This window comes from Cricetulus griseus, assembly GCF_003668045.3.
Source record: "Cricetulus griseus strain 17A/GY chromosome 1 unlocalized genomic scaffold, alternate assembly CriGri-PICRH-1.0 chr1_0, whole genome shotgun sequence".
Taxonomy (NCBI): domain Eukaryota; kingdom Metazoa; phylum Chordata; class Mammalia; order Rodentia; family Cricetidae; genus Cricetulus; species Cricetulus griseus.
The window spans coordinates 176385256-176404902 of NW_023276806.1; the positions used below are offsets into that span (position 1 = coordinate 176385256).

The window sequence follows — 19647 nt, forward strand, 5'->3', positions numbered from 1 at the left end:
TGACTGAAAGAATTATTTGGAACATTGAGTTGAGGGTTGGAACTGGGTGTGAAGTTAGGGGGTTTGATAGGGGAAACTTCACAACACAAACAGTCTGCAGGAGTCATGACAAAGGTTGTTTACGAAATGTAATAGACTAAACTTTAGAGTTCCCACTGGTAAAACAAAGACATACATAATCAGAAATGGTCTTTTTTGTGTGACAGAATTCCCTGCAATAGTAGTCCTTCTGAAAGCCATTTGATTACTCTACTTCCTAAATATTATCAATTAGTTTTAAACTTAAAGTTATATTTCTGATAACCTGATGATGATTCATGAAGACTTAAATAATTTAAGCAGGAGCAAGCCCCTCAAGTTAAGCTATTCCCACCATTATAGTTTTTTTTTAGATCCCCTAGATTTGTAAACTTTCAAGATGAAGAAATGGTGATATCACTAACTCTTGGTTCCCATAATTTTATTATCTTTTATTAATAAACATACATATGTGTGTAACAGATATGACACTTTCCAGCCACCAAATTACCTACCAAAGTTGGATCTCAGTTCACTTTAAGCTTACAAAAACTAGACACCTTTAGAAAACATGAATGTAGGATTAAAAGAAGAGATTAGGATTCTATGCTGTGTAATAACTCTGCATATTCTTTTCAGCTACACTAATATTTCTCGAGTATGTCTCCAGATGACATGTAATTAAGGACATCTTTCCTACTTAAATCCATTATATCCTCACATGACCTTCACAATAAATCATGCACACCCAATTACTTTTACCTCACCTCAAAAGTGTGACAAAAACAAATGCCAAAGACAGTTACTGCATTTGCCCAGAGGGTCTTTTGACTCTGCTCATCATCAAACCACACAGGCAGCAGTAAGGAAGCTCAAACACCTTTTAGAATTATGTCTCCACATCATTGTGGCTGTGTATTTCCACTGAGAGTTTCATGTCCTTGATGATAACAACAAAGCAAGTCATGTAACAGCCCATACATAGATAGTTCTCACTTGACCAGAATAATGCACATGTCTTTCCAGCTTTTACAGAGCATGTATGTTTAGACTTGTGTCAAACCCTCTTCATTAAGCATTTCCTGACAACCCAAAAGATACTCCAGTATTAAAAATGAAGTGTTTGTACTATATAATTTTTTGTTATCTTCAGGAATCACCAACTTGTTCCTAGTTGGTTGCATGAGAAAAGATAAGCATAATATGTAGCACAATTTTAGTTAATGCTGTGAAACATTTAACTTCCTTACAACACTAAGCAAAGCCTGCTGGGATAGATGCACTTAACATTTACTTTGGGGGCATAATTTTAATGTGCTAGTCACAAAGAACCTTGTACAAATTAGAGTCAAGTATTTAAAGTGATGAATTTAATAACATACTGGAAAGTGGATAGTGTGCCTCTAGCTTATATTAGACTCCACTCTTTGTTACATTCTTTCATTGTAAAATCACTAAATCTAACAGTATTGTATCTTAAGCAGTTAAATGCTTATGAAACCAATGGTCTTAGTAACCACAATAATGATCTTAATGAGACGAAATGTTCCAAGGCAAGTCAGCTAAGTGAGACAGCCAAGTGGACCAGAGATGCTCTGCTTCTGGGAGTTCTGAGCGCCACGAGTAAAAATCCTCAGTCAGTGGCAGGCTCTGTGCTGCAGGAACGATTGTGTCTTAATTAGTTTAGCCATAAATAATGGTCTATGGAAGAATTAAAACCAAGTCTAAGTTTCCTTGGAATTCTTTTGTGGTGTTTCCCCTTAGTTTCCAAATGCAGGTAAGAAGGACCCTGGTACTGAAGCAATGATCATGTTAAGAGGAAACCAGCAAGGCAGGACTACTGAACCAGTTCTGCTGGTTCTCAGAAACTTAAAGAAATGGCAGCTGAGCTTGATGGCCTCAGTCTGTAATTCCAGCACTTGGGAAACTGAGGAAGACAGGTCCCAAGCTGGAGGACAGACTAGAGTGACTGACTCTGTCTAAATGTAAAAAGAAGTAAAGGACTTCTGAGTCTGTGTCCTGACTGGCAAGATTTTAGAGAAGTGAAATTCTCTGTGTATACTTTTTGCTTTCATTTTCTTGGACTTTTCTTCCTTCCTTCCTTCCTTTCTTTCCTTCTTTCTTCCTTCCTTCCTTTATTTATTTCTTTCTTCCTTTCTTTATCTTTTTTCTTTCTTTCACTCTATTCCTTTCCTTCTCTCTCTCCCCCTTCCTCTGTCTCTTTCTTTTCTTTCTTTCCTTTCTTTTCTTTCTTTCTTTCTTTCTTTCTTTCTTTCTTTCTTTTTTTCTTTCTTTCTTTCCTTCCTTCCTTTCACCAAATTCAAGGAGACAAATACAGTGAAATCTCAAGTAAGTACAGAACACAAGGCTCTAAGTGCTTAGAAGAAACTTTTTTTTTTTTTAACCAGAGTGACATGTGAATGGAAAACAATCAAACAACAGCAGTTTTTCTTGAAATGACTGGATGTAAAAATATGAAGAAGCTTATCTACAATCAGTAATGTGAAGGCATTCGGGTTACAGTGGTTTGTGAAGGGAATGATAAAACCCTGTTCATGACAAACTCATTTAGACCTTGGCCATGGAGGCTCATTTTTAAAAAATAATGATTTCTTTGAATTGTGATGATAGCTGGAAAAAATGTAAGCCTTTTATGTTAAGATAACTTGAAATACAAGAATATACTTCACAAAAATATTTGTTCTCTATTTCTCCTTTTATCTGATGCTTTTCTACTATTAAAATTTACTACAGTTGTTTATTTAGTCTTTTATTAGATATTTTTACTGGCTAGAGGAGTAAAGGAATGATGCTATCAAGCATGTGTTGAGATGAATAGAAGTAATAGGCAAACCTTAAAGACTTGCAGCTCCTCCAGAATGAGCTCCCCGCTGGCAGAGCTGTTGCTAGGAAGGACTACCACCTTCTGCACAGTGCCACGATCTAGATGGGAGAGAAACAAGCAGATGCTGCCAGAATTCTTCCTGAAGACTCAGAGTGTTGTTAATAGAAGAGCTCAGTCCTCAAATAGACCAAATGTTAAGCAATTACTATTTATAACACATTGAATTTATGTCTACTCCCATATGTTTAAATTGAGAAGATATACAACTAAAAGGAAAATATGTCAGTTTTCTATTTTACATTTTGCCTAGTGTTGAATCATAGCTATCAAAGAAGGATATTCATGTCTTAAGTCAATAGTATGAGTCAGGAGATTGTGCAAATACATGTGTGTGCACAATTATAAATAAAATAATTCTGTAAAAGAATTTGAGAGTCAAGTGCATATTCTTGAAATATAACAGGAAAAATTAAATTTGGTCGTTAAAACATTCCTTATGTCTCCAAGATATCATTGTTGAGTGACACTCCTATCATTCTGTTAACATTTAACCTGTATTGATTTCACCATCTAAGGAAGTTGTAGTAGAAATGGTTTGCTATCATAAGAGCATAAAGATCCTATTACTGGACAATAGACATTTGATCTATTATTTTGTGTTTAGATAGCGTAAAATATCTCATTTCCAATACAGTGTAAAGTTGAAATAAGAAATATAAATGAGAAACATAAATAATCTGGTTTAGTTCAGGTATGCATACTATTTATAGACTAATCACATAGATACAATTTTACTTATGCTTTGGCAATGATTTTTGGATGTTCTTAAAATATAGGGAATTTTTTAAAATTACATAGTCCAAAGTAATGTAAAATAAAAATGTTTGAAAGGGTATGGGATAGGTAGGTTGTTAGTGGGGGGCAGGGTAGGAGGAGAGGGAGAGGGAACTGGGATTGACATGTAAAACAATCTTGTTTCTAATTTAAACAAAAATTGGAAAATAAAGTAAAATAAAATAAAAATGTTCTTGTAGCTTCTGGCCATATTGAATAATAACACTACAGAAAATGGTTTTAGGATGAGATATATAAATTAGATAATTTCAAAGTCATGTAGTCACTTTTATGCATACAATAATTTTACTTTACCAACTACATGAACATTAGATTTAAGAAAACTAGTTGATATTTAACAATGAGAATATGAAAAATAAGTTTCTCTTAAAATAATTCATAAGCTAGATGATAATGTCAAATTATAAATATTCTCATTTGGGACTATGAACTTATAATTTATACTTATCCACCATCAACAACAAATTATGCACAAGTAAACCATACAGAATTGTCTAGCTAAGAATCATTTAGGTATTGATACTACAAATTATAAACCTTAGCATCTAAAACTGGCTGTCAGTGATTCCTCTAAAATCAGGAACAAGACAAGGCTGTTCACTCTCTCCATACCTCTTCAATATTGTACTTGAAATTCTAGCTAGAGCAATCGGACAACTAAAGGAGGTCAAGGGGATACAAATTGGAAAAGAAGAAGTCAAACTTTCATTATTTGCAGATAATATGATATTTTACATAAAAGACCAGAAAAATTCCACAAGGGAACTCCTACAGCTGATAAACACTTTTAGCAAAGAAAGTAGCCCTTATACAGAAGAAATAAATCAGAGAAACATCACCATTTACAATAGCCAAAAACAATATAAAATACCTTGGGTAATGCTAACCAAACAAGTGAAAGACCTGTAGAGCAAGAACTTTGAGTCTTTAAAGAAAGAAATTAAAGAAGATTCCAGAAAATGGAAAGATCTCCCATGCTCTTGGATAGGTAGGATCACCATTGTAAAAATGGTAATCTTGTCAAAAGCAATCTACATATTCAATGCAATCCCCACCAAAATCCAGCACAATTCTTCAAAGACTTTGAGAGAACAATTCTCAACTTTATATGAAAAAAAAAAAAAGACCCACGATAGCCAAGACAACCCTATACAATAAAGGAATGTCCTGACATAACCATCCCTGACTTCAAACTCTATTATAGAGCCATAGTCCTAAAAACAACTTGGTATTGGCACAAAAATAGACAGGTAGACCAATGGAATCTAATTGAAAACCCTGATATGGATCCATACATGTATGGACACCTGATTTAGGACAAAAAAGGTAAAATTATACAATGGAAAAAAGAAGGCATCTTCAACAAATGTTCCTGGCATAACTGGATGCTGGCATGTAGAAGACTGGAGATAGATCCATATCTATCACCATGCATAAAACTTAGGGTCAAATGGATCAAAGACCTCAACATAAAACCAGGCACATTGAAACTCTTAGAAGAGAAAGCAGGTGGTACCCTCAAACAAATTGGTACAGGGGACCACTTTCTGAACAAAATACCAGTAGCACAGACACGAAGATCTACAATTAGTAAATGGGACCTACTCAAACTGAGAAGCTTCTGTAAGGCAAAGAACACAGTCAGCAAGACAAAGTGGCAGCCCGAAGAATGTTAATAGATCTTCACCAACCCCACATCTGACAGAGGGTTGATTTCCAAAATATACAAAGAACTCAAGAAGCTAGTCACCAAAGCACCAATCAATCCAATTAAAAAGTGGGTTATAGAACTAAATAGAGATTTCTCAATAAGGGAATATAAAAGGGCTGGAAGACACATAAGAAAGTGCTCAACAATCCTTAGCCATCAGAGAAATGAAAAGCAAAATAACTCTGAGATACCATCTTACTCCTGTCAGAATGGCTAAAATCGAAAACACCAATGATAGCTTATGCTGGAGAGGATGTGGAGAAAGGGGAACACTTCTCCACTGCTGGTGGGAGTGTAAACTTGTATAGCCACTTTGGAAATCAGTATGGCAGTTCCTCAGGTAAATGGACATCAGTCTACCTCAAGATCCAGCAATTCCCCTGTAGGGAGGGACCCTAACTAACAATCTAAGCTATAATGGAGAGGCTTCCGAAATAATGAGATTGATGACTACCTTAAATTTCATCCTAGAGCTTTCATCCAGTAGCTGATAAAATATGCTGAAGACCATGCATTTGACTCACTCATAGTAAAAAGTAGAAAAGCCTTTTGCTTTTCTCATTTTAGATTTTTAAAAATGTATCTGGTATGGTGAACATGGAAAATATTTTTAAAGTATCTTAGGCTGAATAACTCACTATATAATAAAGTACATGTGGGTTACCTGCCATCCATTTGAACTAATTGACTTGGTAAAAATAATTATCAAAGGTCTCCTCTGAGTCAGTCAGAAGACATGAAAAGAAAACTAGACATAATACTCTAGTGTGGAGTCTAGAATTTATGGTTTTTTAAGTCGTGTGTTCACATTAAAATGTTAGTCATCGTAAGATATACATTCCAGAACAGTCATAAAGTTCCCTCGTAGTGACACACACATAAAGTCATCTCTGTACCATTTCATCTGAAGAAAATGTGGTTATCAGAGATCTTTCTTTCAGGGTTCTCAGAGTGGTTTTCTTTGGAAGTGTGCACTATTATAAATCATCTCTATGGCTTTTTTTCTTCGGAGAAGACTCGTGATCACGATAGACTTAGAGTGAAACAGTATACCACCTTTTTTTTCTGCAGCTTCACTTGGCTTCTGTGTAAACAGAGTCTAACCATACTTTTGCAGTAGATGCTGGACTCTACAGCTTATCATTTTCCCTTCTTGTATTCCTATCAACAGGCAGCTTTTTCAAATACCTCTCCCATTCTCAGTCTACTTAGTAAAAGATGCCTCTGTTCTTCACCAGCTCCATGAAAAGTATCTTATAATAGCATCTGAGGAGTGGACAAATAAACAATCAGGGCTCTGGGCTACAGCATGAGTCTATTTTATCAGGGTATTAAATTCTCCTGCATGACTGTGCTAGAGTCTTTCCAGCTACTATAACAGAAACTCCCTTGGAGAGGTCACAACACAGAAGGCAGAGCTCAAAGATGCTACAGTGAAGTTCTGCCTTCTAACTTTCAAAATGTGAAGTCTTTTGTTGCTTTAATTAGCTAGAATATGGTGTATGGCCACTTTTAGTTGAATTCTGACTAAGAAATAATAATATACAAATCATTTAAAACCATGTCTGGTCTGGTACCTAGGTTCTCCTCAGCTAGTAAAACCACTTTTCCTCTCTGCACCTCACCTACTAAATTTGGTCATCATAGAAGTAGCTTTCTTTCATAGAACCTCAACTTCTTCATCTAGATAACACAAATAATAGATTCTTGAATAAATAAAATCACTGGTGAAATGTGAGAGTAACCAAGACAAATCGTAGAAGTCATTTCCATGATGTAAATCTATATAAAGACAACCTCAAAATAATCAACACAGATGGATTATTTAATTGCCTGAAGAAATTTTCCCGAGTATGTAACCTTTCTGATTCTTTATTTTATACTATATAGATTTCTCTGACGTTATAAAAGACCACAGCCATAATTGTTCAAGTGCTCTTCCTTCTCTAACCTAGAGACCCGGCTGCATGTGTTCCACGGTAGGTGTTGGCTGTCTAAAGCAAGTGATGAAGCATAGCTCATTACTCAGCAGGTCACTGGAGTCAGCATTGGTATTTATCCCCTGGTTGCATTTTAACTGAAGTCCTTCTCAGGTTTCCCTGGAAACAGGCTGTGCTTGCCATTAGAATGGAGGAACACTGCCACCTTAATCAGATCTGGTCCCTCCCCTCTCAGTGGTTGCTAACTAATGAAAGAATTGTAATTCAGGCTGGCATCCTCCAACTGTGACCCCCCACCCCAACCACATAGGCACCTATGCTCAGGGAGGTGACAAGTTTGATATAAGCACCTCTTTTATCAACTCTTTAAAATCTTATTTTTTTAGGAAGGGACACTGTATTTTCTTATATCATTCCCTACAAATCACTTGTGATTCTGAGAACATCATAGTCATTCACACCAACTAAGAAGCAGCCTTACCATCCACTTGAGAAAATACACAACCCCAAATCATACACTAATCTCTTTCTCCTTTTTCTCTTTTCATCTCAGTGACCCAGGTTGTCAAGCACTGCAGCATAGTGCATGACTTTAAGGTGAATGTCAAGTTCTAGTATTTATTTTAAACTCAAACCTTACAAAACAATAAACAAATGTGTTAAATGCTCACATTCCCGCCTTATATTTTTCAGAGTCGATTCATTTATGGAAGGGACAAAGCAAAGCAAAAGCTGAAAATCTCCAGCAAGTGGAAGCTTGCAGACGGTAAGGAAGTGTCGTTAGGCTTCCATTACCTGCTGTTTCAAAAACTGAATCTAATCAAGTGGCTGCTTCATTTAAAGTCTGGTCAAACATCCTTTCCAAGTTGAGGTCATTTTCTTGTTTGATTACCAAATCACTGCTGCTGTATTCTTTTATTGCTGCTTTTGTAATTTAAAAATGAAATGGAAAACCAAGTATTATTCTCACACACTCCCGGTAATAATTGAAGAACGTGATATTGCCATTTTCATCAGCCCCAGTCACAGGTGCTGACTTTAACACATCCTTAATCATAAGTAGCATCTTAAGTATCTCCATTTAAGGGGACACACTTAGGGTCACAGCACCCATCAAAGCTAACTGCACAGTATTTTCCAAAGTTTGCTGATTCTAGAGTTTATAGGGTCACATAACTGTGAAAGTAATGGCTGCACCTAAATTAAAAAGGATTTCGTGGGGGAAGAACTTTTCAGAAAGTTAAAAATACTTCTCTACATTGTGAAAAAAAACATAGGATTTGGTGATTTTTTAGTTTCACTTGCTGATAGCACTTAATTTTACTTGGCTCATTAGCAGTTCTAGTCAGGTTCAATTACATAAACTCCCAAACACGTGGCCTTCAGATTACCTCAGCCAAAGTCACCTACAGAGTTTATCAAAAATACAGATGTTGTTTCCCATGTTAAATCACAGAAGGAATTTTTAGAAGTACTGCATATGTATAAACCTTACAGAGAAACATATGCCTGATCACATGCTTGAGACTCCCAAGTAGCAAAGATTATAATTTTTGTAAATATATTTAACTTCTTTGTAGTTGTCTATATTCATCATAACTGGAACCACCAAGCCAATTTTGATATAGGTCTGTGAAACTTTATTTTCATTTTGTATAAATTAAGCTGAAATAACACTTTTGTAATTAATATATGAAATAACTTATGTACTCTGTAACATAAACATTACATAAAGCTTCTATGAAAAATTATAATCAGTAAATTTCAGATACTTAAAAGAAATCAGACAAATGTATGTTTTACAAAATTTCACAGGACTACCCAATCTGTATAATTACTGTTTTGATGAAAGCTGAAGTGGGCATGGCAATAAGGAAAGAGGATATCTCAAATACTTTTGAAAGAAATATGAGGAAAATCACTGGGCACTTATATCCATTGCCCAATGGAATCAAGGATGCTGGGGAAGTTTGCTAAAATGAACAATGTAAGATTGTGTAAACTCTATGAGGAACCCTTTTTAATTTAGTTAGTTAATCGTGCATGTATGAGCACACAGCTTGCACACATGCCGTGTGTGTGTGTGTGTGTGTGTGTGTGTGTGTGTGTGAGAGAGAGAGAGAGAGAGAGAGAGAGAGAGAGAGAGAGAGAGAAAGAGAGAGGTCAGAGGGCACTTGCAGAGTTGATTTTCTCTGATTATCAAGTGCTTTATAAGAATCAGACTTGGGTCCTCTGGCTTGAACACACATGCCTTTTCCTGCTGAACCATCTTGCCATACCCATAGGCAACACTTTGTTTTAGATTCTATGGCACAGGATGCTCACATGCTAACCTTCAGGGCCACTGCATTCCTTGCCTGGGGATAATTTTCCAAAAGAGGTTCTGAGAGTCCAAGTACAAGTACACCATGGATACTACACTAGGATTTGGAGCAACAAAACAGGGGATGGGCTGTCCTCCAGGACAGCTGGTCAAGACCTGTGTGGGATAAGATGACTGAGAACATGACTGTGAGCAGAGTAGAGAAGATGTATTGGAGGTTCTACAGTTGTTGGGAGGGGAGAAGGGAAGCAATCTTGTTGGAAGTCAAAATGTTAGCCTCATTCAGATTTCATTAACACCTTGCTAATTCTTGATCTCCCGCAAAGACTGAGATTTCAGTAGATCATATTTGCAAGTTAAGATCATGATTACATCTAACCTAAAACAGTCAGTAACCTGAATTAATAAGGCTAAGGAAAGAACTTGCAGTGGGGTTCCAGCAAAACTGGGTTGGTTTACATGTAGCAAATAAACCCAGCAACCAGAAGAGTAAGACCTAATACTGTCAAAGTCAAAGCCACAGCATGCTCCCTACAGTAATAATGAGTTCTATTTAGGAGAAGGCAACGAATCTATGGACAACAAGGTCTTTTCCATAGATCCTGGCACCAACAACAAAGTTCATTAAACATAAACAAAGAGGAGAAAATATGACTAAGCACCAAGAAGAAAAAAATAAGTTCAGGTACACAAATATTAGAGTTAGTAAATAATAACCTTGGAGCAGATTTAGCTGAATATGGTGGCTCACATCTATAATCCTAGTGCTACGTAGCCCAAGACAGGAGGATTGACCCAAGTGTGAGATCAACATAAGCTATATGGTGAAACCATGTCCCCCCCAAAAGACAAAAGTAAATAGCAAATAGTAATATGTATGACTATTAGCTATCATAAATATGTTCAAGGAACCAAAAGCAAATTTAAATAAGTAAAAGTAAATTTATTCAAACATTAAAAGAAGACATGGTTTTAATGAGTGAACAGGTGGGAAACTCAGATGATAAATCTATTTGGAAAGACGGAATTTTAGTTCTCAAATGTATAATCACAGAAGTAAAAGATTAACTCTACCGGCCAAATACCAGACTAGGATGTGTCAGTTGAATGAATAAAATGTCAATGACCTTAAATAAAGACAAGTAAGATCCTGCCTGACTTGGAAGAAGAAAAAGAAAAGAAAGGAAGTTCTCTGACTGTGGCCTGCATGCTGTCAAATGCCCTCTCATTCTCAAGTGAATAGAGCCCCATACCAGTAAGGAAGGAAGATTTGGGGGAAAAATATTGAAGGAAGTGATGGCTGAAAGTTCCCAAACAGATGAAAGCAACTACATTGCAGACCTATAAGGGAAGCAGGGATTGATATGTAAAATAAGATTGTTTCTAAAATAAGATAATAAGAAGAATTTATCAAGAATTAAGTTTAGAAAGTGAGTCAAGGCTCAGTGCATTGCACATGTAAGGACTCAGGCATTATGCTGGCCTGCCCCTGTCAACTGGCAGAATGCACTCAGGTAGTAACCTGGTCTGGCCAGGGTTCCATCATTTTGTAGTTTGCACACAGGTGCAAAGGACACCTTTAAAGAAAGACGCTCCCACCACCCCTGCACATTTATGCTCCCTGGTTTACTGCTGTTCCCTGGTGGCAGACATGACTTTTCCTGCTCCTCGTTCTCTTCTGTCCTCTCTCTGTCTCTTTACCTCTTTTCTCTTTCCTTATCCGCCTTTCCCTTTATAATAAAACTTCTCACAAAGCTTTGTCTGCCTGGCATGTTTATCCCCTGCCTGGGTCACACTCGCCTGACATGAGATCCACCAAGGTTCCCCCACCTGCTTTATCATAACAGCATGGAAACTTCTGAAAACAGAACAAAGGACAAAGGAGGAAATAACTTTGAAAGCATTGAGAAGGACAAAAAGACACTAGCAGAACAAAAGTTGGTAACATTCAGGAAAATATTTGGAACCCCAAAACCCAGGAAAATAGTACTTTTTAAACAATGAAAGAAAAACAAAAAGACACTGAGTGAGAAATCTGAATTGACAGAAAGTACTCTACAATTAAAAGTAAAAACAAATTTTCATTAAAAACCTTGTTGCCTACACAAGGGATGCACAGAAAACCTGCTTAGTCATCTTCTAGTCTACAGGGAAAGATCACAACAAAGAACCCGGGTCTTTAGGGGAGGATGGAACAAGATAGGGCTCTTTCACCAGGGATACCAGTGTTGAAGACGAACAACATAGAACTGTAGTTAATCAGGAACATAGCCAGTGCTAAGGGGATGGTGCAGACCACTCCATATCCCTCCTAAAAAGAACAGCTAAAAATATACCTAAGAAAGATTCTGGAGACCTCCTCAAGCCATGTGCTTGAAAGGATCTTTCTCTCTGGGAGCCTTGCTGTTGCTTCATGTCTTTCTGATTTTCTTTGTGTCTGTGCTTTCCTGATGCTCTCTGTCTCTATTCTATTTTGATCTCTCTGTGCCTTTGTCAGTGTCTGTCTGCCCCCCTCCCACTGTGTGTGTGTGTGTGTGTGTGTGTGTGTGTGTGTGTGTGTGTGTGTGTGTGTGTTCCACAGCACTCACAAAAGCAATTCTTTACCAGCTGATTCTGTCTGCTATGTCTGATACTTGTCCTGACAAAGTCCCAGGGTTTTAATTCTTTAACTGGCAAGAAAAAAAAAAAAAAAAAAAAAGCCAGATTGAGATGCCTAAATGTTAGTAATTTGGTTTGAAATAAGGTATGGTAAACTACAATTTATTTTTCTTCTTTTATAAACTTGTTGTTTTTACAACAAACATTTGCAACTTAAACAAAATAAACAAAAAATTAAGAGATTGATTCCAGTAAAACTGTACAGGGATATCATGTCATGTTTTAAAGTAAACAGTCTGTAAATCCCCAGAAGAGTAGCTTAAGGTGCCCTGCTAATTAAGGACACCACAGTTGTGTTTCCCCAGCAGCAGTTGTCAGAGGGGCTGCTTCCCACAACTGCACCCCCTAGATGAGCACAGCTATGTCCTGTAACAGCTATTTGCAGTAAGCATTTGGTGGGGGCATAGCTGCTTGCACATCCAGAACTGCTGCTTGGCAGATCATGTCCTTACGCATGCAACCCAAAATTGTGGCCTGTAAATTTCCCTTTGTCTATAAAATATGCACATTGAGTTTTCCCTACATACTTTACAGGCTGTTCAAGATCAAAGGAGACAAGGTGTGTCAAGCTCCCTGTAAACTACAGAGGGACTGTGTATAACTGAGTTTCCTTCCCTTGGCCACTTCTTCCCGGGCTCCATCACCAAACTTCTTATAAACCCGTGGTGCTGTGCTTCTTTCTCTCCGAAATGCCATCAGCCTCTCCAGCTAGGATTTGTCACTAAAGTTGATTTCTCTTTTTTCTTTTTTCTTCCTATTCTTCCCTTCTATTTCTTTTCTTTGTTCTCTTCTCCTCTCTTGGCAATCCTTTTGGGTATCTGGCCTTGCTTTCCCCTCTTCTTTTGCCTGAAGAAAGCATCTGTAACTCTAGCTTGGGGGTGAGATGGGACAGACGGATCCTCAAAGCTCACAGGCTCACCAGTCTAGCCATATAGTGACCTTTGAGTTAAGTGAGAGACTGTCTCAAATCATATGAGGGAAGTGTGATAGAGGAAAATACCTGACATCTATATCTGGTGCACACAAAGACACACATACACTTTACATACCTATGTACACATTAGAAGAAGAAAAGAAAAGAAAACCAGCTTCAAATGTCAAGCAAATATACTTTCCACAGAGAAGGCAGGCATGCCGTGTAAGGTTCTGCTGCTCCTATTCAGGATGTAAGGACAAATTTCAAACACAGCTGTGCTCACCCTTTCTATATAATCCTAATCACTCAGGGAAAGAACTGTCTTCTGAAATGAATGAATTGTATGATCACGAAAGAACCCCGTTTTCCAGCACCATTTTCATCACGTGATGAGTGAGCTCTTCTGCTTTTGCTTTGAAGTTCAAATCATTTGAACAAAATGGCTTGGGACATCCTTGTTTCTGGATTTTCAGTTAAGGAAGCTCATTCGCCTGTGGTCACATCCAGACCCACCATTAACTTTGCCTTCCTTCTGCTGCTAGTGTACAGGAAGATCGCATAATGTGGGAAGCAGGATGTAACAAGGACATTCAAATATAAGGATCTCCTCCACTGCTTCTTCCTGCCTGCCCTGTCTTTCTCAAGGTCACCATAAGGCCGATTCCTTTTATTCTGCACTTATTTTCACTATCGTTCTTCACTCTTATTAGTGAATACTTCTTAATTTTCTTACTCATTCAAGGAACTCTCAGAGTCAAATGTTTATCGTTATAATTCCCTGGATTGGCCTCAGCACTGTCAGGGATTCATCTAACACACACTTGGCTGATGAGGCTCCTCTCTCTATCTCTAGCACAGCACTCTTGCTGAAGTACATCTGGAGTGACACTCTCTTTGACTTATCAGGAGAGTCCACCAAAGCCTCCGTCCACTGGGACACAGACTTTGACTTTATTTCAATGCTGCTTCCACTGGGGCAATGCAGCCCTAAGTAAGCCATTCAGTTCATCAAATTCTTAGTTCATATACTTAGAAAGGGGAGTGAGAACTTCATTGGTTGGGTCTGTGTTACTTGAATAAACATTGAAATTTATATTATTTACTAAATAATAATATTAAGTTTATATTATATTGGAAATTCAATTTTATGTTTGCATTTTTGTGAAAAACAGCCATGGATGCATAATAGGTCAAAAAAAGGCATATTTTACCATCTTCATGCTAATATATAAAAATCGAATTACATATATTCATGCTAATAATATAAATCATATAGTCAATAATATTAATCATGACAACAAATTTTTTATCATCTCATCTCTTCCTCTGTATAATTCTTAATCTAAGTAATCCTTTTGAATCTTCAACTTCCAACTCCTATTTTATATGAGTATCATTTCCTGCCTTTGGTAAACAAAAGCTATCTTTTTTTCTGGCCATTTTAATGTACCTTCTTCATTGATATTATAGTGCAGATGAGATGGCTCAGTGGGCAATGGCAACTGCCCACCTGAGTTGATACCCACGTGGTGAAAGAGAAAAACAAGCCCCAAATCTCTCCTCTGACCTCCACATGCATGCCATGTCATGACAGCACATATATGTATACATGCATTTGGAATAAGCATTAAAACAAAACACAAAATTCTTTAGAATGAATATAAATGTGTCTAGCAAATTCTGTTAACTTCCTATAAGGCACATGGTTTTAGGAGCATGTGACTTGCTTGTAGGTAATAGCAAAATGAGAGCTGATAGGAATACAGTGTCATGGTTGTTACTGTATTATATGATGCCAGTCTTAACAGATTGAGAAAGTGTCCTGCACACCGTAAAGCATAGTGATTGCTAGGCACTGTTGTGGTTTCTCACTTCACTGCACCTGAGCAAATGACAAAGAAGCTTAGTCTGAGATATTACCTTTATGCATTATTGAGTGCTGACTTTCCTTTCAGAGTTTAAGCACAGAAAATTTAACTAACACTTATTTTTAAGTTCTTTATATTTAATCAATTAAGCTATAATTCAAAAGCTGAATGAATTCATTTCAAATGGTTACATAAACAATTATCGGCAAATTAGAGTTTTTGAATAACACACATTGCTCCTCAGCATTGTGGGACTAGAAATTCAAGATGGGTCTCAGTATGCCAAACCAGTATTTTCAGCATCACAATCTGTATGTTCAAGGGAAAACTGGTTTTCTGTGTTTTAAAATTTTTAGAGACGTCTTATCTTCCTCCATATAGGATTGCTTTTTCCATCTCCAGGGACATCAGGTGACATTCTGACATTGCTTCCACTGTCTCTCATTTTTCTGACTATAGCAAGGACAAACAATCTTTTTCTTTTCTTTTCCTTTTTTTAATAGTCACATGTTTGTGTTGAACACATCTACACAGTTCAGAAAAATGCCCTTTTCTCAAGGTCAGAAACATTAAATACACCTGGGAGAGCTGTTTTCAAATTAAGTGCCATATCTCCAGTTGCAGGAACTCAGAGAAAGATATTTGGATCCTCAGTATCCTGCTACTACATCAGTAGAACAGTAAACGAAGGATACGTGTGAAGAACATGATTTTAATCCCACATACTTAGCTGAGAAGTTCTGCATTTAAACTTTTCTATTATAATCTCTATTGCATTTCACATTCTAAATAAAACAACTCCTCTAATTTTCTAAAATTTAAGCTTTTCTCCTGTGCAATCATTTTTTTCAGAGCTGGCTTCCACACAACCACCACAGACAGCTATAGGCCTGTGGGGAGTCACAGCAGGTCCAGTGCATTTTTCTGCTAGGACAAGGGCTACAAGGGCTGTCCCTAGGAAGCTGGCAGCACTGCAAAAATTAAAACCTAGCATGGTGATTTACACCCCACAATCAGACAAGACTTCATTAATCAACATCTGAAGGCTCAGAAGCATCCTTATACTCCTATGGGAACAGAACTAAACAAAAACAAGGGAGAAAAATGTCAGTGATTCACTGGAAAATGAGCCAACCTTACTCCATTTCCCGCTGAGAGACTAAACACTTGCTGTCAAGAATCCCTTCAATGTGTCAACCCATTGTACAGAATCCATGTCAATTAAACAAGGAGAAACCTATCAAGGTTTCCTATGTGTTCTGATAAATGTGTCACACACTTTGGATACAGGTATAATCTCAATTCTAAAAACATAGACAATCTGTAAATGTAGGGATATTCCAAAAACTTGGGTGAAGCTCCACTTCTTTTTGCATCCATCCCTGTCACAAAGTTTGTACCTCCATGTCAAAATGGAATATAACACACAAGACTGTTTCAAATTCACAGGTTAAATTTTAGAACAGTAAATCTATACTCAAAAATCTAGTGCACTCATTGAAAAGATTGTCTTTTGTCTTCTCTGTCACCTTGTTAGGTGTATGTGGCTCACATGTAGGACTTGGTGACAATGTTTAGATAAGGTTAAGTATGTGATACTGTTCACACAAAGGAATGCCAAGTGCCCAGTCAAGTCATCAGCAACATCAGTTTGGCATGTGTAGATAAAACATGTTGTTCAAAGTCAAATGAGAAAATGAAATTAGCTTCAATAAAAGAAAAGTGTAAATAGACTATGCTAAATAAAGTAGGAATTTGAAGATAAATTAGAATGTGAAAATAGCAGGCATTTTCATTCTTAATTTGTTATAGTCAATAGAGAAACAACTTTACATGATCTAGAATTACATCTGAACCAATGTTGTATAATACACAAAACCTATTCTCTCATTCACCCAAAAAAAAATCCCTATAGAACAGCTAGTCTGGATGACGTATTAGTCCAGCAACTGGGTTTTCAATAATAAATATAGCAGACCAAGTTTCCGGAACCCATGAGTTTTACCTTCTTGATATTTTGGTTATGAGACTAGCTTTTATAGCTGAGCTGTCTCTCCAGACCTATGGAACCTATCTACATTCTTTTTGTCTGTTTGTTGGTTGTTTTTTATTCTTCTCTTGTGTATTTTATCCTGACCTCAGTTTACCTTTCCTCCATTTCTCCCAGTCCCTCCTCCTCCCATCCTCCACCCTCTCCCCCAGATCCATTCTTCCTACTTTCCTTCTGAAAAAGAGCAGGCTTCCGAGGGAGGCCAAACAAACACAGCATAAAAAGTTAAAATAAGACTGGTCACAGTTGTTGAAATAATTATTTTCAGAGATTTAAAATATATTTTGATTTTAGTAAATTATCATTCCATGGCATAGTCTAAATAGATTGTGTGTGTGTGTGTGTGTGTGTGTGTGTGTGTGTGTGTGTGTGTGTGTGTGTGTGTTATGAGTGTCTGTGCTTATAAGTTGGCCTGCATGTGTATGAATGAGTGCTGCCAAGTATGCCTTGGTTCCTATGTGGAGGTGGTTCAATAAAGGAAACCACCTTCATTTTGACATTCTCTCTTGTTCACTGCTGGTATGCTGGGCTCACTGGTCTACAGGCTTCCAAGGAGTGCCCTGTTTCCATATCCTGCCCCCCATGGAGGTGCTGGGATGACAAATGCATATGCTACTGCCTCTGCTGAAACCCAGTGTGTTCTGCAGATTCACTAACAAGTTGCCAGGTTTCCATAGCAAGGACTATACCCATTGAATCAGCTCCTCATCTTACACAGTTCTCACAGTTCATGTGAGAACATTTGTCTTTGTACAAAAGATAAGTCTGAGACTATCCTCTCCTTTTCTTATTTCTCTTCACCGCTTTCTCCTTTGCTGCTCTTTACATGATAAAGTATCCATGGCAAAATGAATTATCATTTTTCTCCTATCATTTCAGCCATGGTTCTACTGTGTCCCACCATAACTGACTGCTGTGAAAATCTCTGCTGAACTGATGATAAACTGTCAGAGTTTCCAAAGTCTGTCCACTGATTTTCAAGAGATTTGTTCTTCACCCCTAAATGAGGGAGAAATGTGTACATAATCCTTAGAGGATTTTCATGAGTAGCGCTCAAAAGATGATGGTCTTTTCCCAAATCAAACACGTTTCTCCAACAATTAACCTTTACATGAGCATTTTAGAGAGTTCTTTAAAAACTCAGAGTTCCTGGCACAGCATCTCCTTCAGAATGCCATTTCAAGAGCAGCAAATGCCAACACCTCTAGTTATGAAGAAAGCAGTTATTCTCCAGTGTTGCCAGACAGGCATTTTCAGGCTCTGCTCACACATGTGGCACATACTTCAGAATTCTGCATACTGGGAAGACTTCCTGGAGCCAACTTTCTGACTCAGTACTCATCCAGTTAAATGGAAGCTAATAAGAAGTGTGAAATGGTATATGGCATATAAGGGTTGTGGTGAAGGACCACTCACACTGATTCCACCTCAAAAAACCACAGTGCTGTTAAATCATCCTAAATCTTTAACACCCATTCACAAGAACGCTTACCCTTTCACCAAAAAATCACATCATTCTGATTCATGTGCAGTGCTAAAACTGTAAACTTGACAGAATGTGTCTGAACCTTACTCAGACACTAAAATATGTTCATAACTGCAGAAGCAAATGGAAAACAGGCTAAAATCTCTTGAGTCTGTATTAGAGTCTGCTCTGCACCAATGGCCTCAGTATAAGTGGTAGGTGGTCAGGTTAAAAGAGAAATATGAATCCCATGACAGCCTTTGCCCACATGTTACAACCTTCTTAAAGAATAAGAAAAAACGGAGTATTAATGATTAAAACAAATAGTTGATGTTACACACACACACACACACACACACACACACACACACACACACACACACACAATGAGGCTTTTAAGGGTAGTGTCAGGAATGATATAAAAATAATTAAGTAGACTCAGTTTAAATTTAAACAAAACAGCATGTAATATATAAAAGAAATTTTTATTGGGGAAACATCAATACCTATACAGCCTTTATAAACTACCTGAAAAACTTCATGAAAATCCTATATTTATCAACCCAAACAAGCAAAAGTAATCTTTTTCTGTAAAAGACCAAAGAATTTATATAGGCTTTGCTGGCTGAAGCTCTCTCTGTGACTCCCCTTCTTGTCTGCCCATCCTGCCCTTGTTTCTCTCTTCTCTCTACCTTTCACTTACTTATTTTGCTTGGGACTTCATAGCATATAAAGGAAACCTTTATCTTAGTTTTGGTCATTTGGGCTGTGAGCTTTAGCCTTTAACTAATGACCTACCTCTTCAGCCTGATAATTTACTTGGCTGTCCAGTAATGAAGTTGGAAGGTTAGATCATCAGCATCTGAGACTCAATTAAATTCTATAAATGATAATATCTGGCTTTGAACCCACATAGCCAAATTTGGGGTTCTATGAGCTACATTTTCATTCATAATACTCACACTGTATATGCTTCTATAACGACATAATATCCTAAT

General features: G+C 37.3%; 1 protein-coding gene across 1 annotated transcript in view; it reads right to left on the minus strand.

Moving 5' to 3' along the window:
* Sema3c (semaphorin 3C) overlaps positions 1-19647 on the minus strand; it is a 152491-nt gene that overhangs the window by 18236 nt on the left and 114608 nt on the right. The window contains exon 13 of the mRNA XM_027393473.2: positions 2873-2961. Within this exon, the coding sequence (XP_027249274.1) occupies positions 2873-2961 (89 nt within the window). The remainder of the gene's footprint in view (positions 1-2872; positions 2962-19647) is intronic.